This window comes from Falco rusticolus, chromosome 20 (assembly GCF_015220075.1).
Source record: "Falco rusticolus isolate bFalRus1 chromosome 20, bFalRus1.pri, whole genome shotgun sequence".
NCBI classification, from domain to species: domain Eukaryota; kingdom Metazoa; phylum Chordata; class Aves; order Falconiformes; family Falconidae; genus Falco; species Falco rusticolus.
Genome location: NC_051206.1, coordinates 5250460 through 5273762, shown reverse-complemented (window position 1 = coordinate 5273762; position 23303 = coordinate 5250460). Strand labels below are relative to the sequence as shown.

At 48.5% G+C, this 23303-nt stretch overlaps 2 protein-coding genes across 6 annotated transcripts; both read right to left on the bottom strand.

Annotated features, from left to right (window-relative positions):
• Window positions 1-202: 202 nt before the first annotated feature.
• On the bottom strand, window positions 203-5259 carry LOC119140397 (pyridoxal phosphate binding protein). Of its 2 annotated transcripts, XM_037371728.1 has the most exons (8): window positions 5127-5259; window positions 4571-4678; window positions 4308-4343; window positions 3653-3728; window positions 3340-3474; window positions 2994-3136; window positions 2278-2376; window positions 203-1928 (listed from the first exon to the last, which is right to left on the bottom strand). In XM_037371728.1, exons 1-8 carry the CDS (start codon window positions 5220-5222, stop codon window positions 1791-1793), a joined length of 831 nt encoding a protein of 276 aa, XP_037227625.1. In that variant the 5' UTR covers window positions 5223-5259; the 3' UTR covers window positions 203-1790. The 2 variants fall into 2 exon arrangements, with proteins under 2 accessions (XP_037227625.1, XP_037227626.1); XM_037371729.1 differs by lacking the exon at window positions 4571-4678.
• A 1750-nt stretch (window positions 5260-7009) lies between these two features.
• ERLIN2 (ER lipid raft associated 2) lies at window positions 7010-19898 on the bottom strand. Of its 4 annotated transcripts, XM_037371494.1 has the most exons (11): window positions 19728-19898; window positions 19547-19628; window positions 19185-19231; window positions 18640-18701; window positions 17632-17757; window positions 15630-15703; window positions 15150-15208; window positions 13795-13886; window positions 13360-13449; window positions 11028-11107; window positions 7010-9910 (listed from the first exon to the last, which is right to left on the bottom strand). In XM_037371494.1, exons 1-11 carry the CDS (start codon window positions 19832-19834, stop codon window positions 9701-9703), a joined length of 1029 nt encoding a protein of 342 aa, XP_037227391.1. In that variant the 5' UTR covers window positions 19835-19898; the 3' UTR covers window positions 7010-9700. The 4 variants fall into 4 exon arrangements, 3 of the variants coding, with proteins under 3 accessions (XP_037227391.1, XP_037227393.1, XP_037227392.1); XR_005101580.1 differs by lacking the exon at window positions 13795-13886; XM_037371496.1 differs by lacking the exons at window positions 7010-9910; window positions 11028-11107; window positions 13795-13886; window positions 15630-15703 and having other exon boundaries at window positions 13365-13449.
• Window positions 19899-23303: the final 3405 nt, after the last annotated feature.

The window sequence follows — 23303 nt, the reverse complement described above, 5'->3', positions numbered from 1 at the left end:
GGCCCTGGGGAGCACTGCCACCCAGAGGGCTTCTCCACAAACAGCTCACGCCAGCTGACATCTCGCCCAACTCAGCAGCTATTTTTTTCCCCCTTCTGATCAAAGCAAGCTTGGCTTTCGGCTGTCTTTCAAACCACCCTCCTCCCTCCATCCTGAGACAAGCAAGTCTCGCTCAACAGCAGCTCCAGGTTAGGGAAACAGCTTCAACGACCACTCAGGGCATTTATTCACAAGGCTGGAACATAAAAATAACATCTTTAATAGCTTTATAGTTGGCACAGATGGTATTAAAATTCACTACTTTTTATTAATAAGACTATGAAACAACACATGGTGCAGTGCCGAGGAGGGCAGCTCAGACTGCATGTTGCTTCTAAACCATGTAGCTATGACAGGTTGGTGTTAGAGTTGACTCTTTTCATTTACATTCAGCTTTTATAGTCAGAGAGTAAAACCAACAGCTAGATTTAACCACACGCACACAGAGAAAAGCCTGGGAAGGATGTTTCTGCTGGCAACCGATGTCCCCTCCTCTTAGCAGCACACAAAAGCCCAAAAAAGTAGTTGTAACACAGGTTACAAGAGACTTGCCATAGCTACCATTGGCCAAATGACGTGACACAATGCAGGGGCTTCTGCTCACATCTGAATGAAAGTTACTGCAGTGAGAGAGTCTTGTTTCCCTTTTCCAGGAGAAGTAAAGGCTAGATCAGCACTTAAGATATTAGGACATAGCCTAGAAGCTCTGTCAGTGGCGAAAGGATTTTTTTTCAGGAACCTAGAAGACAGTGGAACAATAATACTTTACTTTCTGAAGTACTTTTCCCGAAGGGCCTCTAGCAAAGCTCACCGCTGCCCTGTGAGACAAGCATTATTATTCTCATACAGATGTATATGGGATGGTGGAGGCACCAAATGGTTAAGTGACTTGCCTTGGAAAGCAACAGCAAGCTGATGGTAGACCAGGGACCTTGCAGGAAACCCCCACTCTGACCAAAAAGAACTTACAACATCAAGAACTCCTACGCATGGTGAAAATAACTCCTTACAACACTTCACAAGAGGGGAAGGGGAAGGTTGAAAGCATCCCAGAAGACCTGAGCAGACATGGAACCAGGGGGAAAGGTTAGCAGTGTCAGCCTGAAAAGGACACATATAGACTTCAGCCAAAAAGACACTCCCACACTTGTGATCTGCATCCAAAACATTACGCCACGAACTTATGCTGGCAGCTGCTCTCCTTATCCATCCTTGTGTGCTTGTTATTCATCCTCTGTTTAAATGGATACAGTCACAGTATGTCTCTACCGCAGTTTCTAAGCAAGCATCCCTCAGTAGTGACCATGTGCAAAATTTTTATTTGGGGAAACATTTATAGGTCTCTGGCAAGATTATAACTTGTTTAATGAAGAATTTAGTCCTCAGTGAAACCATAATCACCAACACTGCTGCAGCTAAATCTTGCTCATTAGCAACTCCATCCTGACAAATGTTAGTTTGTTCAACCTATCATCCAAAAGTCACTGTTCTTAACCACCTTGAAGGAGCCAAGATACCAGTCACTTTCAAACATAAATTTTCTTATTTGTTGGTTATAAAAATTTCCAGTTTCTATGGGTACTCTATAATCACAATAAATTATGAGGCATTTCTGGGCTCTGCTCTGTTACGAGGAATTCCCTCTCACCATCGTGATCTGGTGTCAACATGGAGGGAAGTAAGAATGCATAGTGAGGTCTCCCATCATCTGTCCTCTGTCCAGACCACTTTTTTTTTTTTTTTTCCTCCATCTAATGATCCTGCACTGTCAAGGTCTCCGTTTTGGCTTTAGTTTCAGCAGGGGCTTTGCCACCGACTGCTTTGTTGGAATAATCTCGCTCTCCAAAAATAGTGCTTCCAATCCTGACGTTTGTGGATCCAACCTCTATCTACAAAGAGACAGAAAGGAGGAGTTCAGGGCAGGGCTGCCACCCACGTCTGCCAACAGTCCGCAACCAACCTTGATGCTCGCCATGTCACAGAAGGACAGCTCCCCATATCACAGGACAGTTCCCCATGTACTCGCCACCTGCAGCTACAGCTAGGGTCTGTTTTGATCTGCAGAACTCTATCCCAGGACCAGGAGAGCTGTTTTTCACAGAACAGCACCATCGGTACCGCTATCCAAGGGCAGGCCTAAGAGGCCATTTTGGATGATGCCTGGGCTGGACTTTGGGTGCCTACCACTGGCATGTTTGTTTCCCAAGAGAACAGGTGGCAGAAGGAAACCAGACTTACTGCGTGCTGGAAGTCTGTGGACATGCCCATGCTCAGCTCCACCTTCTCAATGGGGAGATTCAGCTTTTCACACACTTCCTGCCGCAAAGACAGCAGCATCTAGAAGGGAGGAGGAAAGAAAAGAGGACCACACACTTGACAGCCATGCTAGCTCAGTTTCAGGGTTTCACAGATCACGATTTCTGCCTTTCTTTGAAGTCTCCTTCAGGCTGAACGCAATTCCCACGCTTCCCACTGAAGCTTGCTCTGCAGCATCGTAACAGCACCTGGAGATTTCCCATTACACGCTGTGGCACTGATGACACACGTACTTACAACTCTACACATCTTTTGAAGACATTAAATTATCACACCAGCCTGACAGACAAGGAACACAGACCCAGTTCTTCTGCCTGCTGCAGCCCTGTGCACACAGTGTGCTGACTGAAACCCCAACTGAAAGCAGGACCAGAGGATCCAGGGCAGTAATTGCTGCACAAGGTGCCCCTGCTAATACCCTGGCTACAGCTTCAGAGAAGAGATGCGACCAAACATGTATGGGCTTCTGGCCTCTGCAGAAACAAGCCCAACACCTGCATTAGTACTGATACCTCAGAGCTCTGTACTACTCTGAACAAGGTGTTTCTATTGACAACCTACTGGTTTGGCTGGGATAGACAACAGACTGTAATGGGAGGCCAGCCAACAGCTGACATTTTCTTCTAGAAAAATCTTACCTGGAAGTCAGGATTTGGCCCCTTACTAAGGTCATGCCCGATGCTGCCAATCGTCATCAGCCCCACAAATTCCAGGCTTGGACACTTGTTGATGACATGCTCCACAGCAGCTGTAGTGTCTCCGGGAGGAAGGCCATGCTTACCTGGCAAAAAGCCGGGAGATTTGTGTCAAGCTCTGCCAGAGACCTGACCTCCCCTCCCCACAGCCAGGCAGTCGCAAACAGATGAGCAAGTTTACTCCTAGCTGAGAGAAACACTTTAAGAGCGCAAACCAACCCATCCCACTCAGGTCGTTTCTGTCAAGTCAGCAGGACAGACCTGCATATCATCAGAAAAGGCCACTTACTGTCTTCTCCACTCGTGTTAACTTGCACCATGACCTTCAGCTTCTGAGCTGACCCTTTTTTCTGCCATGAGCTGTTGACTCTGTCTGCCAGTTTCACAGAATCCACTGTTTCCAACATGAACAGGTTAGGGACGGCTGGGGAGAAAACACAGGCTGAGGGCAATTCTGCTGGCAGAGTATTTTTTGTACCTACAACTCAGCTGGCTCAGAGACACAAGCAGCGGTAAGTTAATGTACATGAGGCTGTTATCATTTGAACATTGGAAGACTCTTGCCCACAAGGTCACCCCACAAAAAATTAAATAGTGTTTACCGATCAACTTGTTGACATTATTTTTCTGCAGATGGCCAATAAAATGCCACTTAATCTCCGGACATGATGACAGAATCTGAAAGCAGACAGGAACAGTTGTTTGAATGACAATTCCCTCTGCCCCCCCCCAGTACTTAAGTCTTAGTTTGCTCACAAACAAAATACCAGACACCCAATCTTCTTCTCTTGTTTACCCTGAAAGACACATTTCAGGCAGTGCTCCTAGTGTTTATTGAGATTGCTTCACAGCCTGGAGAGGAACAGAATGGTGGCTGCAGAGCATTACACCGTGCATGGGAAAAGCAAAACTCTTTTGTAACTGAACAGTCATAAAACGATGTTTTCCCCAAACTGAGTGTTACCATTTTTTTTAAAAGCGGGCTGTGCATCTCCTACAGCAGAAAGCACAAAAGGTAAAGCATTATTCAGAAAAATACTTCATGACTAAGGCACATGTATTCACAGAATCCTCTCCAGCCCACAAGGCAAGGAGACGGAATGGGGCTGAGATAAAGTGCTAAGAATAACCCCACCATTTATCTGAAAAGACAAGGATCAAACAGCCTCCAAATCCCTAAAACTGGGACTTCTGCTGAACAGCTCTCAGGACACAGCTACACAGGGAGAGAGGATATATAAAGAACTGCCTACTTACTCTGGAGTCTGATGCTTTTTCTAGCAGCTCTTGAACCTAGGAGAATCAAAGACAATCTCTCGTTAGAACCATGCCAGACGCGCCTGCACCACAAGAGCGGTCTCTTTGGAACATGTGTCCCTGGGACCAGCGTGCCCCTCGCTCACACGAGGGCAGAAGCCCGGCGCCGAACCCCAGCCCAGCTCCCCAGGCACACTGGGTGCCCGGTGCCTGCCCTAGGCGTGGGGGCCCACCCGCAGCCCCGTGGGGCCCAGCCAACTCACATAGTTCTCCCCAAAGCTGCGCTGCCCGTGGCTGTAGGCATCAATCACCATCTCTGCCGGCTTCGTCTTGCTGACGGCCACCAGCCGCGGCTGCACAGCTGGCAGCCCCTGCAGAAGCACCCAAGGGTGAGGGGGACACCTGGAGGAGGCCCTAACCTGCCTCACGCTCTCCCCCGTGTCCCGCAGCGGCCAGCCAGGCCCCCCAGCGGCCAGCCAGGCCCCCCAGCCCCAGCTCAAGCCCCCCAGCCCCAGCCTGGTGCTGCCGTGGGAGGGGATCAGGACGGCCTGTCCCAGTGGGACCGGCTACAGCGCGGGGAGGCCTGTCTCTAGGGTCCGTGATGGGGTGCTGTCTCCTCTGCTGGGGGGGGGCCCGACACCCGCCCCCGCGGGGTCCGTGGCGATGGGGGACTGCCTTCACGGCGACGGAGGACCTGCCCTCAAGGATGCGGGGCCCGTCTCTATGGTGACGGAGGACGTGCCGCCATGGCGAGCGGGCCTACCCCGGCGGGGTAAGGGCCTTCCCCCGCGCTCCCCGGCCCTCTCCGCCGCCCCTCACCTGCGGCCTCCGCGCTGCCGCCTGCTGCACCTGCTCGGTGACGGCCCGCAGCGCCGGGCCCAATCCATCCCCGGCGGCCATGCCGGCTCTCCACATCCCCGGCGGCCCCGCCGCCTTCCGCCACACACACGCGCGCGCCGCTCCTCTCCCCGCCCCGCCGCCAATGGCATCGCTCCTCCGCGCTCCGCCGGCCAATGGCATCGCTCCTCCGCGCCCCGCCGGCCAATGGCATCGCTCCTCCGCGCCCCGCCGGCCAATGGCATCGCTCCTCCGCGCTCCGCCGGCCAATGGTATCGCTCCTCCGCGCCCCGCTGTCCAATGGCAGAGGCGAGGCGGGGCCCTGGGCGGTGGCGCCATGTTGGGGAGGTCGGCGGGCACCATGGTGGACGGTACGGGGAGCAGCGCGGAGGCCTGGCCACGGGGCTGAGGGCCAGCTCGGGCCGGACCCCGCTCGCCGAACCGCCCGGGGCCATCCACAAGCCCCACGGGCTCCTGAGGGGAAAGGCCGGGCCGCAGGGCCCGGCTGGGGCTGCCTGCAGTGCGCATGCTCCCCTTCCCTCCCTCACCTCACGCCCTTCACCGGTTTTGGCCAAGACAGGCGACAAATACAGGCCAAAACTGGTGACAAACGCAGGCTGACCCCCGTGCCGTGGGGAACAGCCCTGACCGGCTGCCCCGCTCCCGCCTGGCGCTGCCCAAACCCATCTGCCTGCCCGTGGTGCTGCTGGGTGGGGGTGCAGGCCCGACGCCGGGCTGAGGGGCAGCGAGCAGAGCCGGGGGGGGGGCCCGGCTGTGAGGAACAAGCATGGCATCAGCAACTCTGATCGCTGCCATGGCACCCCATGGGCACCCCAGCCTCCCCTCGGTGGCAGGCCAGGGAGGATGAGGTGTCTACCGGCTGCAGAGGGAGAAGGTGTGTGGGCAGGAGCCCTCGGGCCTGCAAGGAAGGCGTCTGCAGGAACCCTTGGCTCTCATGACTGGAAAGAAAATCAGCAGCCAGCAGCCCCGTTTGTTCAGGGGCAAGCCCTGCCCATCACAACAGTACTGCAGAGCTATGCATGCTCCAAGAAAAAACACCCCTGAAATTACAAAGTCCACCACACACCCTCAGAAGTTATGTTCTTCCCACCTGCATGAAAAGCAGTCTTCCTGGGGTACAAATTTAAATTCTTTCAGAAAAAAACTTCATAAAACCAGGGCAGGCGACACCACTTGTTCTGCACGCCCGGTTGGAGCATTGAGGGCTGAGACAGGCAGCGGCAGCCACGCAGCTGGAGACGGCGCGGGAGGCCCCAGTGCCGTGGGGCCACGGACAATGCCAGTCTTTATCACAGCAAGTCAGATGGAAAGAATGGGAAACTGCCAGCTGGAACCCATTAACTAAAATATTTGTCTTAATGTGCAGAACTTACTCTTCCCTCCCCATATTCTGAGCAATGACAGTATTTACACAGCTGTTTTAAAATACCCAGAAGGTTCTTGCCCTTTGTCTGGTAAAACATGACAATGATTTTCTGCAAACTTTACCGAATCCTAGATATTTGCCACTGAAGTTTTCTTATCGTATTTTTCACCAATGCGGTTAGCAAAGTGGGGCTTAGAAAGACGCTAGCGGCATTCCTCAGCTGGCTGCCCAGCTGACATGGGACACATCTGCCCCTCTTCTGCCGAAGCTCCACTTTCCTCTCTCCTGCTCAGTGGAAAGGGAAAAACTGTGCAGCAGCACAGGCGCGTCTCTGCCAGCACAGCACCGAGACGGCACTCCACAGCTCCACACTCTCCCACTGGAGCAGCGGCAGCCTTGATGTTACCCCTCATAAAACTTCCCCTGCAAATATATCTACACACTGTGTTAAAGGTCATCCATGAAAAAAAGACTGATATTAAAATTGAAGGCCATTTTATTGTCATAGCAAATACCAAAATAAAAAGGCTTTTAATTCAATACATGAGAAGATCAAAGACTGTACTGGTAAAGCATTACCATGCTCCTGCCAGCAATTCTCAGGTATCAGCAATGCCACAAACCTGTATTTTCTTTGTTATACAGAGTGGGTTTAAAATTCAGATCTTCATTTCAAGATTTCAGATTATGGAAATAGGACAAAATGTCAAAGAGATGGAATAAAAATTTGCTGTAGTGACAGATCTACCCTACAAACTTAAGGAAATTATACATACAATGTAGAAACCTGAAAGAACGTGCAACAGTGGATTTTGACTTAGTGAGAACTGGTAAGATTTCAACTTGTTTTTGCTTTTTACCCTTATTACAATTTAATTACAATTTAACTAAATTACAAGAATAACTTAGCAGTAATGTTTTCAATTGAAAAAAATAATCAAGACCTATTTATTCCAAACTATTGTCTTACTCTGAAGTCATACAAAAACATGCTTTATAATACCACTTTGGCTTATTTGCATCTGTTCATTAGTGAAACACACTCATGTAAAACATAGGTTTTAGTTACTAATGGAAGCCTAACATGAATGTAGAGCAATCCCAAATGGGATCATCCTCAAAGGTTTACGTACTGTTACCTCCTTGCTAAGTTTCTGCTATTCCCTGTTCATAATCTTCCTGCAGAGACCTATTTATAAAAGTTAGTAATATTACAGCCTACCTATTGATGCAATTTTTTGACTGCTGTGCTGTCTAATATAGTACATAGATCTGGAGGTGGAACTTCCCTTAGCTCGTATTTTCCAACAAATACAAAGATGACACACAGGAGATGGGACTTTTCTCCAGCAGAAACTGATGCATATCTTTTATTTTGCATTTTCAAGTATCAATAGTCACTCACCTAACAGGGAAAAGAAAAGTGAAGTGAAAATACTGGGACTGGCAGCCGAAATTCATCAGAGTTCTATCTTAGTGTGATCACTTTATTACAAAGACTAATGCATATTTAAAAAACTGAAGAGTGAAACCAAGTGTAGTAGGTAGCAAGCATTTGGGGCATAAGATTGTAAATGCAATAGGCTGGTCTCTGACAACTAAGCAGTTACACTCACATCATCTCATATTAGTGTGTTGGCCACAAATTATAACAGCAATTAATAAACAGGCTCTCCTGCCAAGTGGCAGATGGATTAGGGAGAGGAAAAAAAAAAAATGTTCTCTCTAGGCCAGAACTTTTGTCTTTAACACTCAAGTTTTGCATGTGTGAAAACAAAACCCTATTACCTCTTTGCATCTGGTACGTGAAGAATTAATCTGTTTTCTGAAGTGAAAAGGTACATTATATAGCATTGAGCAAAAAAAGGGAAAATTTATCTTTGACAGTTCAAAGAGAAGAGGTTCTTTTCTTTGCCCTGTGACTTTTCAGTGTGATGTTTTGTGTCCTTTGCTACTAGTCTATCTTCCTTTCACAAGGTCTGTTCAGAAAAAAAACCCAAAGCCAACAGTAACTGGGTTCCATTCATTTCAGTTTACCTGCATGTCCTCTTCCTAATAAGACACTGTAAACACTGACATCCAGTTGGCCTTGCAGAGAGGCAGATAACGTACTGTAATGACCGCAGGGACTAGTCATTCGAGAAGTTATTCACCAGCAAGGCTTTTTGCAAAGTCAGGCTCCCTGAGACAAAAATTCTTTTCTCCCTAGCTTTTCTAACTATGACAAGTACCGTGCTTGCAGTCTGGTTTCACTGAAAATCAAGTCCAGTTATCCACTAGCAAGACACTGCCTCCATTGGCATGCCTACACCTCTTGCCTAGCAGCTAAATTGCTGGAAAAAGCCTCAAAATTCAGACTCCCCCTTTGCCCTCCCCAAATATGACAAATGGAAAACAAACCAGTGTTAAGACAGAAAATGAACAGTCTGGGTCACTACCTGCGTGACGTGGTCTAAGGCTTAAATCCCCCCACAGAAACTAGGTAACCTGAAGGATTTCAGCTGAAATTTTTAACTTGCTGTGCACATGGTCACAGCTGCCCTACCAAGGCAAAACATATCAGCTCACACCTCAGTAAAAGGTGATTTTGTGCACTTGCTACATCTTGCACTCAAGACAGACCTGGAGCACAGACACAGGCCATTAGATTATCCCAGTTCACCACACAACTGGCAGTAACCTACCACTTGGACAAGGTCCGGGCCTTCAAGCAGACACGTGTAGTGTACAAAAGTCTAGCACCTTTTTCGAAAAGGGGTTTGAAATAAAGTACTTGAAATTTCCAAAAAGAAAAAAAAAAAACAAAACAAGAAGTTGTAGCAGCAATTCCCCTCCCTCCAAAGCCTCAAAAATTGTTAACTTACAGCTGCTATGAACCACCCCAATGCAAGGTTAAGTACCCATCTAAGCTGGCTGCACAACAGAGTCTAGCTGGTCTATGTGTCCAAGAGCAGGGAGAAGTGCATCTAGAGGACACACCTGGAACTGGCTGCTTAGAAGTTACCAGAAAACACACCCCATAAATACCAAAGTCTTTGTGTCTAATTGTCATACAAAAGAATGAAAGGATTAAGTCTGATTCCTCTTTCAGTACAGGAAAGGGGGAAAACAAAAAGGAACTTCCCAGTTCATGTCTCTTTTGATATAAAATGAATAGAAATCTTTCTTTTCAGTTGATATTATGAAGTAGTTTTGTGTCCTCACTGGTTCCTGCCCCATCCTCTTCTTGGATTCCTTCTGCCAGTCCCTCTGCAAATTTGGTCTGGCTTCCTGCATAGTCCATGAACATGTTGGGAATATCTTTACCAAAATATATCTTGCTGTTCGCTGCGATAGCCTTGTATTTCATCAGCTGCAAGTACTCAGGAGTTAACTTCAGCTGCACAAAAAGAAAACTGATCACCAACAGCTCATATTCAGTTAAAAGCAAATTTCTGTCATCAGCATACAAGGTATCTACTTTTCCACAACACTACCAGGCATGCTCATCCTCTCTTCAGCTGAAAAGATGGAGTGCCCAGAAGAAGGCTCTCCTTCAGCATGTCTAAGTGAAGCTCTAAATCCAATGACTAAATGGCAAAATGCAAAAGTGATGGAAGCAGTTGGGGAAATGTTCAATCCAAACGTACCAGAGATGGAGATGCTTGAAAGCACATAACTCACTGAAAGCCCTTGCAATGCAAGCTACTGGAAAGAAAAATACAATTGGCTTTTTTCCAGGGAGTAGATTGACGAGTCTGTTTCGGAGAGCAGAGCTCATTTGTTCAGGATAATGACATTATAACAGAGAGGATAGAATAACTGGGACAAAACTTGTGCACAAACATCCCAGACCTCTGTCCATTCTCACTGACCCTTACAAAGCAGAAAGTCTTCCTGCTGGGATGTCCTGGGAACTTGCTGTAGGCAGTAACAAGCCTGGCAGTTCTACCCGTATAATTCCTCTGTTCCCAGGTGTTTGTTTTTTTGGGGTTTGGTTTTTTTTTTTTTTTTACTTTTTCTTTTTTAGTACCAAGGCTTTATTAGTTCGGTGTGTAAGATCAGCTCCACTTCTTCTTTACCTGAATGCTTGTTTACTCTAAGCCTGCCTGTCACTCTAGAGATGTCCCTGCTTTGATTGCTTGCCAGATTGCAGCTTGGGATGAATCAACATGTCTGATTACAACAGCGTGAAAGGGCAACACTGAAACTGATATTTTATCTACAGAGGGAGCCATGGCCCCGTTAGCATCTAGCAGAGCTGTCTCCAGAGATGACCAGGTATTTCATGTATCCCGACAAATTCATCTGTCCAGAGAAGAAAATGAATTTGCAAATAAGGATCTAATTGTTTCAGTCTCAATGAAAACTCTTCTGAGGAGATGGCTTTGTTTTGCTTTTTGACTTAATGAGACACAACAAGCAAACAATAAACACAGACTGCTCTTTTGCTGAGTATTTCTATACAGCCTAACCTAATGAGCTCTGCTTCATGGCACAGCGTAAGGAAATAATACCTTGTTAGCCTCAGCTACTTTCATAGCAGTGTAGCATTCAGCATCAGCTCTTGCCTTCTCTCTCGCAAGAAATGCAGCATCTGGAAGAGAACACATGCTCTCATATTCAGATTTTTATTTCCAGCCATGTTAGCACCATTTGCAGCTGGAAACTTTTTAAAGTGGCCAGTACCACATCTAAACTGTACAGGATACAACAAGGGGAAGAGGGAACAAAATGGGATCTCAGTTTACATCTAAAACGCTGCAGGATGATAGCATTAAATAAGTAAATTGCATCTGCAACTGAAGACCTCAAAGCATTTTACAAACATAAGGTTTTTATTACCGCCCCTGTCACGCAGGCCGAGAACACTCTTTCTTCTCTAGCCAGCCACTAACGCTAGTGCTGAAAACACAGCAACTGTTCCACTGCAGAAATGGTATTTACCCACGACATTTGCACAAGACTCCAAGAACAGCAGAGCAGACTGCTCTACAGATGAAGTCTGGGACTGTGAATGCAATTCCCCAGATGGGATTTTTGTCTGGGATACTGAGGTTAAGATTCTGGCATGTAGAGGCAGGCGATTTTAACCTTTACAGGCTCTGCCCCTTGGACAGATGTTGGAGAGATGTTTCTCTACAATATCTACAATTGCGTAAAGGGTCTGATCCTACAAGATACTGAAATTCCTCCACTGACTCCTAGCAGAGACATTTAAGGGAAGAAGCACTTCCCCTTTCTGCACTGCACTCCTTTTGTTTTCTTCTGATCGACATCCGGCCACCATGTTAAGGCTAAGACGAGTGTATTCCAGCTGGTTCAATGTGATCTCTTGACATTCCTTCTACGACAGGAGCCACACGATTGTAATACATGCCAGTCTGGATTTGAGTTGCACAGCTGGATAAACCATCTGTTTACCTATACTAACAGGGAGCCCTGTGAGCTGCTACACTTAAAAATCATGTAAGCAATTGGATGGTTTGGCTCACGACTTTCTCTTTTTTTGACTAAAAGGAGTGGTTCCAGTCAGAGACACTGGGAAGAATGAGGGAGACAGGAATCCTCTGCCACTGCAGAGTTGAACTGAAGGCCTGACACCCGGTGACACACATTTATAAGAAATAAAAACCATTGTACTTCTGTGGAGAACTTCTTAATGAGAACCTGCTGATCTGTAAAATGCTTAATTGGCTCCTCAGTGGCCTTCTGCAAAGCTTGACAGGGCCTATAATGAATGTAATTGAAAATAAGGGCTTGCCACTCTGAGCAGGAAATGCAGACCCCTTTTCATGTCCTGGAATTTCCTTGACAAAGCATTGTATCAGACGGGTGAAGGGATATCTCCTTAACAGTATAACCTCCTAGAAAGATCACCTTGAGAAAGAGTTTTAAGAGGCGCAGTCTGCAAAGAAACATTGCTATTCCTGCCTCTGGTCAATCCTAGTTCCTAAAAGTAGTTAGCTGCAAAACTAAAGGAGGATGAAAAAGCAAAAATGCAAACTAAACAGATATTACAGATTTATCAGCTAAAACAAAAGACTACTTTTCCAAAAGAAGCATCTCCCCCTCCCCTTCTCTCAACCTTTAGGAGCTGGAAGCTATATAAGACCCCTGCTGCTGCATTCTGTAATAGCCAGACTTTGTTTTCTAAATATTTCACACTACACAAAGAACTAAAACTAAATTTGTGTACCTCTTCTTCCCTCCAAGAAAGAGACAGGTTCTAGAAGAATCTTAAGCCAGAAAAGAATAGAAAGCTTCTACAAACCTACCCTACTGCAGATAACTGGGAGATGCGGCTGTCCCCACAAGACCGGACAGTAGTATTTTAGGATGCTTCCACTTCTCTTGTGAGAGTCTGCAGCCATTATCCAAAACCTGACACGACCTCTTTTAGGAAGACACCAGCCTGCCATTCCCTTCCAGCACACTCGTGACAGCTATACTTCCTGCACTTTGGTTATATGAAGAATCACCTAAGAATCTGGAGTCAAGCTTCACTAACTTTGTCATTGCCCCAGTACCCTGAATGCCTTCTGCTATCCCGACTGATCTACCCCCCTGAAAACCTCACTGCAAAATAGGCTGCGAACACGTTGGGAGAATCTGTGTATTGAGACACATTTATTCAGAACTCAATGCATTACCATAAGGTACCACAAACACGGGCTAAAATGAAAGACTTCAGACCAGTAACTTCACCCCTGTGAATGTCAGCTTGGATTGAAGAACACAGTCAATATACACACTTTAAAAACGACTTAACTCCATGGTGAACTGCTTCAGGACTTTCAGATAAAATTCAACACAGAACATTTACTTACTGGAAAGCTCACCACTCACCTTCGATCTCTGAAATTCGCTTCTCTGTTTCCTTTTCCATCACTTTCTGTCCGTAAGTTATTTCAGCAACTTGTGCTATTTTCTCTGCCTCTGAAACGAAAAAGAACACATTCACATTGTCATCACGTAGTCTTTCTAATGCCAGAAGCAGCTTCACCCATGAATGTCCTCACCACCCCCTTCTGGTGAAAACAATCGTGGGAAGAATTTTCAGCCCTCAGAAGGCATCAGTCTACGTTTGTAAGCAAAGCTGGAATCCACTTGAAAAACTCTTCTGAGTTTTTTTGGAAGAGTTTCAGATCAGCTGCAAACATATGCAGCAGAGAGATCACCCAAACCTGAACCAGGAGCATCTCTCCCTGGTGCCTGGGTTCCTTTTGCTGCCTACCCCACCACGCTCTGCTAGTTACTGCCTTCAAGCAAAGATATACAGACCGATGAGAGCTTTCTTCCTTTCTGTCTCCGCTTCCTTCTCCACCACCTTCTGCTTCTGTGCTGCAATCAGCAGCTTTGTCTTCTCACTCTCCCTAGTAAGCCAGAAGAAGCCAGTTACAAAACATGAGCTTATTGAAGTGGTGTGGTCTACCACACCTCCAGGATGAGCCGCTGGCTCAGTCCTCCTTCCAGCATGTCTTTAGGGCAGGCAGCAATCAGGAAAGTGAGTGCACATACCTGCACACACAGAGCTTTTTTTTCTAAACCAAAGCATCTTTTCCTCCCCTCCATAGCAGGAAGACTTTTCAAGCCAGTGTGAAACACTACCTCCTACTCTCTGCAGGCTGCCATGCTGCCTTCTACAAGAGGCAGGTCACAGACCATACACATCTGTAAGTTTTCTGGGCTACTGTTAATGTAGATATTATTTAAACAAAGTAAGACATGAAAATCCTCTAAAAGCCTTGCCCTCACAGCTATTCTTCTTCATTTGGAAGTATACAGCTTTGAAATCATCCTTCATTCAAACGGCTCAGTACATTTTACATGCTAAAGCCTTTTCTATCTTACTGTTTTGTATATACGCTAGTAAGTTTTAAAAGTGTGTGTATAAATAAAATACTCTGCTCCTGATCCCAATTAGGGAAGAGAGATTAGAGTCAAAACCAAGTCTCTCTCAACACATGTCCTGTTGTATTTATGGCAACAGGCTGATTTGGGATTCTGCCTATCATGACCATACCACACGTGGCTTATCACGATACCTAAAGGTCATATGAAATGCTAGGGAAGCAAAATGGACGAGAAGGATCTTACTCTGACCTACGCAGGCTCTGTCGGCAGAGTGCTCAGAGAACATAAGCGATTCTGAATGATCAAGTGCAGGAGAAGGCAGCTGCTGGCTCAGAGCATTGAAAAGGGATCAGTATGTCAAGTGCTATTAAAGAAAGTTATTTCAAAGCTTTGCAAGTCTTCAGCCTGTTGAATCAACAGTTTCTCCATCCTAGTCAAACAACAGGATTAGCAGTGGAATCCATCCACCTGCCACTCACTCACACGCACTGGGAGGCCTCTTTAAAACAGGGCCAGTGTCAAGCGCAAGGAGCCCCTTGGGCAAATAATTTCTGTGTTCAAAATGGAGAAATACCTTCTAACTCAGCAGTGACCTGCCTGCTACTTACAGTGACAGACGTGCTCATCTGCTGCAGCCTCACCAGACCCTTTTTGAACAGCAGCACGAGGCTGAGAGCAGGCCTGGCAGAGGGCACTCTGATCACTGCATGCTGTGAAAACACATTAATCTGGATGACCGATTCTTTTTTGGTAACACAAAGGTGCAAGTCTCAGGCACTTACATGAGCTCATAATTCCTCCGGATTGTTTCAGGGATGTTTGGCTTTGTAACTCGAACTGCCTGGAAAGAAAGACCGAAGAAAACATAGGCAAGCAGCCAACAATCAAAAGCCAAATGGCCCCCGAGGCGGCAGAGGACGGGGGAGCTAACACTAAGGGCATGCTCTGCCACACAAAGCTTTCACATGCTGCAGAAATTGTGACAAGGTCCAAACTCCACAGAGCAAAGGTAGGACTGAATGATCTCCTGACATGGCAGATTATAACCTGGGTAAACCAGTACCCAGAATAACACCAAAAGAAAACCAACACATCAAAGCTAAGAGGAGATGGAAAGGATACTGTTCTCGTTCCTCAAGTTAAACAAAGTTTGTACTGTAAAGACATTTTCTAAACAAGTTTCACAGCTTCCTATTTCCTTTTAGCCCTTACCCCTCCTTATGATCTGCACCTTAGATATCTTGAAGTGGAATCCTGATTACCTGTATAATTAATCCAGGGGCCATGGTAGTTAGGTCTTGCTGCAAGGCCAGTTTAAGGTTTTCATCAATCTGATCTGATTAGGGGTGGGGGAAAAAAGAAAAAAAAAAGGTAACTAAAAAGCCCACAAGGCAGCTTGCTGTCAACACATACAGAATTAGCTGGAATGGCTCAGATTTCTTATTCCTGGGAAGTCAAACCTAAGTTTGATGTAGAAGTGCTGGGCTGAGAAAAACCATCCCTGACTCCAAGGCAGGTTCCCATCTCTCTCAGCATGTCAAGCAGCACTGGCCAGCCCCAAACACTTGGGACAAACTGTAGGAACATGACAGCTATGAAATGAAACTCTTTTCCATGAGCTGCAGTTTGGAATCTTTCCGAGCCAGAAGCAGCATCTTTACGATAAAGAATCTGTGCTCTAACCCACTTCCCCCATTGATATCTTCACAACTAGATCGTGAAGTAACATGGTCCAGCTAAATCGTGACTGATTAGGAGCTGCATGTGTGCCAGCAGGAGACAAAGAAAATGGCAAGGCAGAAATGTGAAATGGCTGCAGTAGTTATTGTAATAGGCTGCAAAACACTCATCAGTAATGTCTCTTTGGCTCAATGGATAACAGTTAACTCCAGTGTAGCTAAGAAATTTCAAAAGGAAATACAACCCAAAACCCCGTTTCAGTGAAAAGCTCTAAGGATAGTAGTTTTTCCAGTTGGGGCCTGCTGAGAAGTGCAAAGGGAAAATAAAAATGTAACAGCCTTGAAAGTGATCACATTGCACTCCTTGATTATTTGCTTTGGTCCCAGTTTAGCTATCTGGAACTCACCCTCATAATGAAGTTCAGCCAGGAGTTTAGGAAACAGCTGTTATCAGTTTCCTGCACCTGCTTGCAGATGTGGGGGCAGAGAATGACATAAGTCTGCTCGAAATGGGCTGTGCCAGAACTCCTGAGCCAGAAAACATTCAGCTCAAAGAGTTACACGGGAGTTTATACAAGTTCCTTCTGTGCAAATCAGTTGCTTTGAGTCCATTTCAAGCAGTTGTCGTCAGCAGCTGCTGACATCTGGAGACTCCATCGGCAAAGAACCCGTACAGCCGCCAGCAGTCCCATAAAGGAACTGGAGGCGAAGCGAGCCCCAGTTCTGCATCTTGTGCAGAGGCATCTCAGAAAGCAGAAAGCCAGGCTCCTTGGGAAGCCCTGTTTGAACAGAAAACAGGAGTTTGCAAATGCCCTGTGTTCTTTCAGGCACAAATCCTGTCCATTTGGGGTCCAAAACTATTCACAGTGACACCTTGCCCACAGTCAGCACTGCTGTAGTGCTGAAATGCTGGAAAGGATTTCTTGTCAGTCCAAAGCCATAAACAAAACACTCAGCACTGGCAGCAGCTGTTTCTACCAAGAAACCACAACTTTTCTTCAGACTCTTTCACAATATGCTCTCCCAGCACATGCGCTCCCTGATTTCCCAGCAGCCTGCAGCAAGGGAGGGGAGGTCAGCGGGCCCTTGCCAAGAGCCCTGTTTTCCAGCACTCACTCACAGTGTCTGGGCACTGCAGCCATGTGCATGACACAAAGCTAATCAAACCCACAGGCCAGGGAGTGCTTGCTCATACTTTTTGTAACAGCAAAGAGCAGAAGACTGGCTTTCCCATCTGGACTAGCAAACCCTGTGACTGATTGAACAAGTCACATTTGCTAAACACACAAATAACGCTGCAGAATTACTGGTCCCTTCCCTAAAGCCCTCCGGTACTACTGTCAGGTTTGGATTTTTTTTTTTTGTTACAACATACTGAAGCACTGAGCACCGAAAGATAACAAGGAGTAAATGATGGCAGCTGGTTAACAATCCCGATTCCAAACAGAGGAGGCGCTGGATTAATAGGTAAAAAGTCCATCAGTTGCGGGTAGCAAGTTCTGCATCAACAGACCATGCAAATGACCACCAGAAATATCACTCAAGGAGCCATCAATCCAACACTGAAAGGCTGGGGGCAGCTCACCAAACAGCTCGATGTAGACCTCCTGCAGCGTGTGGACACTGCAGAACTGGTTCAGCTCATGGTGAATCTTGTTGAAGATGAGAGCTTTGTCATAGTCAGCGGTGTAGTTCTTCACTATGTCATATACTAAAAAAGAAGAAACGACTGTCAAGGGCTGGGATGGAGGGATGCCTCAGGCTGGGCTGAGCACTTGCAGTGAAAACCTCATGGCTCAGTCACAGCAGCAAGAGCTGCAGCACCAGTCTCACATGAGGAACACACCCACAAGAGAAGCCTGCGCCACAAACAAATACTTCGTTCAGGAAAGTTGTATTTATCGCTAACATTTCATAACACACTAACCAATGTCCTGTCACATGCTTTGTAAACGGGACATCTAACTGCTAACAGCCCTCTCTGCGCTATCTGCAAGCATGCAATGGGCTGTGTCTAAGCTGCAGAATACAGAATGTGTGGTCTAACACGCGACAAGGGAAGGGCATCCTGCAGTTGGCATAAAACAGAGGTCTCAACGCAGACCACTGATGAGCCAGGCAGTTACACCACACCTGTAACCCACAGGATGTTAAAAACCATAGAATTTAAAAAAAAAAAAGGCTGCACGAGTCATTCTCCTTGGGCTTTCAGAGGCAGCCTTCTACTCGCAGAAGCCTCATCTCCCCTACCTTTTGTACACCTTGTTATTCAAATCAGCAGTTCTTCACTGAAGCATACAGCCCAGCGGGGCTGTAATCATACAAATAATAAAAGTGATGGCTGATATTCAGGTATTGGTGAAGCAATTAGCAGCACAGAAAAAGTATGTGCAAGAAATAATACACACATAAACCGTCTGGGAGAGCTGGTTTAAAGCTTATGCCCAGGAAGTATGAGGTTTTACAAGGTACACAGGGGAATACCTGTGGTACACTTCAGCTCCAAATAAGAGCACAACCTTCTTCACCTCATGTCATGCTATCAGGAGCACAAACAATTCTGGGTGGCAGGATTCGCAGAGGTAGCACTCACCTGCACTCTGGATGAGGAAATTCACCACCTCAATTCTGTCGAAGTAAATCATCACTCCACCACTGCAAAAGGAAAAAAAAAGGTATAAAGATGAAGTTTGCTAGAGGCCAAGTGCTCTGCCTGTGCAGCTCTGAGTGGAGGACACTCCCCTCTAGTGGGCTGAGCGGAGCCAGCCGTGCAGCACTGCTGCAGCACTCTGGCAAACCCCCAACACCCCACTCCTTGCACCAGGCTCCTGGTTTCAATTACATGTGTCTCCAGAAAGGGGATCGTGAAATGCAGGCCCAGGCTTGGAAAACTCAGTGCAGACCCTGAAGATGGCTGCACATAAACCATCCCAGCAGGGCTCATCCTCATCAACTTGGGCGACGAATTACAGAGCCTTCCACAGACTTCAGTTAGGGTGGTGGGAAATCCAGTCCATGAAAACAAATCTACACGTTTTAAAGCATACTGGAACAATCAGTGGGGGAAAAAAGGGAAAGGAGCCGAAGGTTTCCACAAAAAGTGAAGGACTGCAGGGGGGTAACTGCTGGACATCTCACCTGGTACCACAAGGAACGTTTTTCACCTCATCTGTCTGCAGCGTGGTCTGAAGAGAGATTTAAGAAAGAGGCTTAAGAGACAGGATTTCCCCTGCACAAATCCTACTTGCTCACAAGCGTATGAAAAAGCTGCAGGGTTTTGCCCGCATCTCCCCCTAGCACCTCTCGGGGGAAACGCTGAAAGCCAGAGCCGAACCCGCCCCACGCAAACCAGCGAGACACACCCCGAGCCGCCTCCCCCGGCCCCGCCGCCCGGCCCCCCGCCGGCCCGGCCCCGGCCCGTACCACAGCGGCGGGGCCCCCGAGCCCGGCGCACCCCCGCGGCAGGGCCCCGTGCCCGGCGAGCAGCGCCCCAGCAGCACCTGCACTGACTTGTAGGACGTGATGAAGGGCAGCATGAGGTGGAAGCCGGGCCCGCTGGTGGAGGTCAGCAACGCCCCGCCGCTGCGGAAGGAAGGAGGGAGGGAAACAGAGGGCCGTGAGAGGCAGCCTGCGCGGGGCCCGGCCCGTCGCGGCGCTAGGGGGCCGCGGGGCCCGCCTCACCGGTAGTAGACGCCGATGTGCCCCTCCTCGATCTTGTGGATGGCCGAGAGGAAGGCGGCGGCGAGGAAGCTGAGGGAGAGCGCCGCGATGGCGCCCAGCTGGGCCATGCCCTGCGCTCGGCAGCGGCGGCGGCCCGCTCAGCCGCCCCAGCCCGGCGCCGCCCTGACGTCATCGCAGCGCGACGGCTGCTTCCGGCGCGGCGGCGCCCCGCCAGGGGGCGGTGGAGGCGCGGGAGTAGCGCGACCGCCGGTTCGAGACCCGCCCGCGGGAGCTCGGCCCTGCGCGGACCCCAGCTCACGCGTGGGGGCCGCCGCAGGACCCCCCACAGCACGTGGGCCCGGGCCCGGCGCCGCCGCCCCGGCCCCCCGCCGGGGAGCCCCCGGTCCCGCCTGGGCCGTGGTGGGGACAGCAACACCCAGGCAAAGGCACGCTCGGTGTCCCCCTCTGCAACTGTTGAAGGGGCCTTAAAAAACACGGGAGAGACGTATAAAACATCAATAAAGGAGAATAATTTGATCTTTACACTCGATAGATCTCCAAGGGTTATATATAACAAGCCTGTCAGGAGGATTCAGCGCCATTTAGAAATAAGGAATGAAATACCTGCGATCCGTCAATCCAAATTTTACAGCTCTTAAATAAGCACAAAAGGGCACCAGAGATGAAATACACCCTGTATTAGTTTTTTTTTAAAGCGCTTGCCCAGATTTAAGGCCTTGATAAAATGTATTAAATCTTTAAAGGTTTTAATGAATCTAGTATGTGTTTCATAAATCAAGAACCTCTGCTCAGCCCTCTCCCAGTTTAATAAGGGTAAACTAGGAAATTGCTCTGAGCTGAAGCAAAATACATTCATATAATATTGAAAAGTAATAGATTTTTAAGTGTGGGGTGTTCTGGCTCACAGGCGAGGTTTTGCTTCATAACATCGGTGCTATATCATTACCCTGAATGGGAAACCAGCTGCAGCCACGTGTTTAACAGCATCAAGATGTGAACTAGCACAAAGGTAAATATTATTTGTAATAATCCTGAAAAAAAAAAGAAAAGAAAAAAGGAAAAAAAAAAAAAAAAGGCCAAAAAAATCATTACTTCTGGACCTGGGGCCAGGAACATTCGGTGGTGTCTGTGCCGTGGCTCTCTGGTTTTTAACAGCACACGGCTTTTTATATGAACAAATGGTTTATTACACCCACTTCTCTCCGGCACTTGAAAACTTTTTCATCCCTGCCCCATTCCTCCCTGCCCCACTGCAGTGGAGCCCGTATAAAAATATCTTGCGGGTTTTACTGCAAAGTTAATTGAGACAAGTTTGAAGGTCTCAGAGCGCTCTCGTTAGCACCACGGTCCCAGCCTGCCCAGACCCGGGGCTGGCAGGTGGGCAGCCCCCCGGGGACGTGCCCCAGCTTGAACACTGCTGGGGAGCGCGGAGGGTCCCCCCGCCCGGGGCACTGAACCCTGCAGGGCTGCTCCGCCAGCACCGGTGTAAAGCGCTGTGTAAAAGTCTGTCTAACCTCATTAGCTGTCACAAGTAACAATGCTGGGCTGGCAATAAAGGCAATTTCGAGCCTGTTGGCCATTAATCACCCCCTGACAGTTGTGAATAGGGGTGGAAAAACTCTGTCCCCACTGTTCCTGCTTTGGCGTTTAAGGTTACCTCCGTGTGCAGCTGGAGCGATGGGGTGGAACGCTCTTGCTCACCAGTCCCATCCTTGTCCCATCCCCATCCCCATCCCCATCCCATCCCATCCCATCCCATCCCCATCCTCATCTCCATCCCATCCCAACCCATCCCATCCCATCCCATCCCATCCCATCCCATCCCATCCCATCCCATCCCATCCCACCCCCTTCCCTCTCCCCATCCCCATCCCCATCCCCACCCCTGTACCCATCCATCGGTGCTCCCAGCACCCTCTGGCACGGCCCTGCTCCCCTCCCTGGGCTGGGTTGCTCTGGTACTCCTGGGGGAAAGCTGCTCTAAAAGGCAAACCTGGTGCTTCGCTCACCTTGATGCCCAGTAACTAATATGATGTTTGTAAAGTGCCTCGAGGACGAATCGTGCTCCATGGGCACTCAGTGCTGTTGTAACTCACTGCAGCTCCATGAGGCTTTTACCTGGGACCTGGGAGCTGCTCTGGGTGCAACGGCCCCCGCCCATGTGCCAGCTGGTGTGGTGACCTCTTTATTGGCATGGGGAGCCCTGAAGCCATCTGGTGGAACCCCAAAATTGCCAGTAACTATTGCAACTCCTACTAGAGCATGGCAGTAGCAGGTGACCGAACGTTCACAGGATTGAAAGTGCATAAAAAGTTGATTTTTTGTTTGGCTGGGGAGAAAAGAGAAAGCTGCTCTCTAGCTGAAACCTAAAGGAGCTGCCGAGCCCAGCAAGGGAAATCCCTGGCAAGAGCGGGGCTGCCAGTGCCATGGCGGGGCTGGGGGGCTGCAAGGCACTCAGCTGGGCCCCTGGCTGCTCAGACCTGGCTTTGAAAGGGAAAGATGGTGGGGAGAGGGACTGTGCAGGGGGAAATATTTAACAAATTAAGTCTATCGAACGTTATTTGCAGATTATGGTGCAGAATTGTGTTAAAGTATGTCCGGGCTCGTTACATGTCAGTGCTAACAATACAGCACTTGGCAATCAAGGCAGTTCTGTGGCGTGGGCCATTAATCATCCTCTGACAGTCCTGAGCTGGAAAGGAGGAAACCGTTCACATGTGCTCACTGCACCTCTTCACCCTCACTGCAATCGGGGCAGGAGAAGTTCCCTTTGACTCCCTGCCCACCCCAGCCCCAGCAGCGGGTGATAAGCAGAGGGTCCTGATTTCATATCCCAGGCATTTTGAGGGGTGCTTGTGGCAGGCAGAGAACAGGGCTGGCGTTTCTGCCACTGCCACAACAAATCTCACGGTGCAAACAAGCCCCCAGGTGAACGACCCCTCCGGGAAGAGGCTCTGAGGACAGGGTTAAAACACATGGCATTTCAGCAGCATTTTCCTCTCCAGCCTCCATCCTATTGCTCCACAGGCTCTTGCTCACATCTAACCTTGGGACTGGGGGGTTTGTCCTTGCAGGGCACGGTCCTGGTGGGAGCCAATACCGCGGTCCTGGCACAGTGGAGGGGAGCTCACCCTGAGGCTTCGTTCCGCACTCCATGTCGTCCCACAGACGCCAGCCCCGTGGCCGGGCGCCAGCGTGCCAGGTCATCCTCCCAGTAAATAAAGAAGCAATGTTTCCAGCCCCCCGACGCTGTTTTCTAAAGGGAAATGATTAATGGTGCTTGGAAACCACAATTCATCCAAGGAAAGAAAGTAGATTTACCCGAAACATGCGTGAGAATTAGCACTCGGATCAGCTCCTAGGGCAGAGGAGGGGAAGCTAATGGCAAACAGAGCCCGTCTGTGTGCAGGGGGAGAAAATACCCTGCAAAAACCCGGGCTGGAGAAGTGAGATGGAGCTGGGGGTGGGAGGAGGAGAGCAGCTGCCAGAGCTCTCCTTGAGCTGGAAATCTCAGTCACTCCTTCCTTTTCTTCATCTGCCCTGCAGCCGAGATGGTCAGGCAGAGCAGAAGGGTAA

What these genes read in the sequence shown, in the direction of transcription:
- LOC119140397 (XM_037371728.1), bottom strand. Translation starts at nt 5,222, where the DNA reads ATGTGGAGAGCCGGCATGGCCGCCGGGGATGGATTGGGCCCGGCGCTG. An exon ending in TAATGTCAACAAGTTGATCG is followed by an intron (nt 3,475 to 3,652) that starts GTAAACACTATT and finishes TTTTCTCCCCAG; the next exon opens with CCGTCCCTAACCTGTTCATG. An exon ending in TAACACGAGTGGAGAAGACA is followed by an intron (nt 3,137 to 3,339) that starts GTAAGTGGCCTT and finishes GCTTTTTGCCAG; the next exon opens with GTAAGCATGGCCTTCCTCCC.
- ERLIN2 (XM_037371494.1), bottom strand. Translation starts at nt 19,834, where the DNA reads ATGGCCCAGCTGGGCGCCATCGCGGCGCTCTCCCTCAGCTTCCTCGCC. An exon ending in CGTCCTACAAGTCAGTGCAG is followed by an intron (nt 19,232 to 19,546) that starts GTGCTGCTGGGG and finishes ATCTCTCTTCAG; the next exon opens with ACCACGCTGCAGACAGATGA. An exon ending in AAGGAAGAAAGCTCTCATCG is followed by an intron (nt 13,450 to 13,794) that starts GTCTGTATATCT and finishes TTTTCGTTTCAG; the next exon opens with AGGCAGAGAAAATAGCACAA.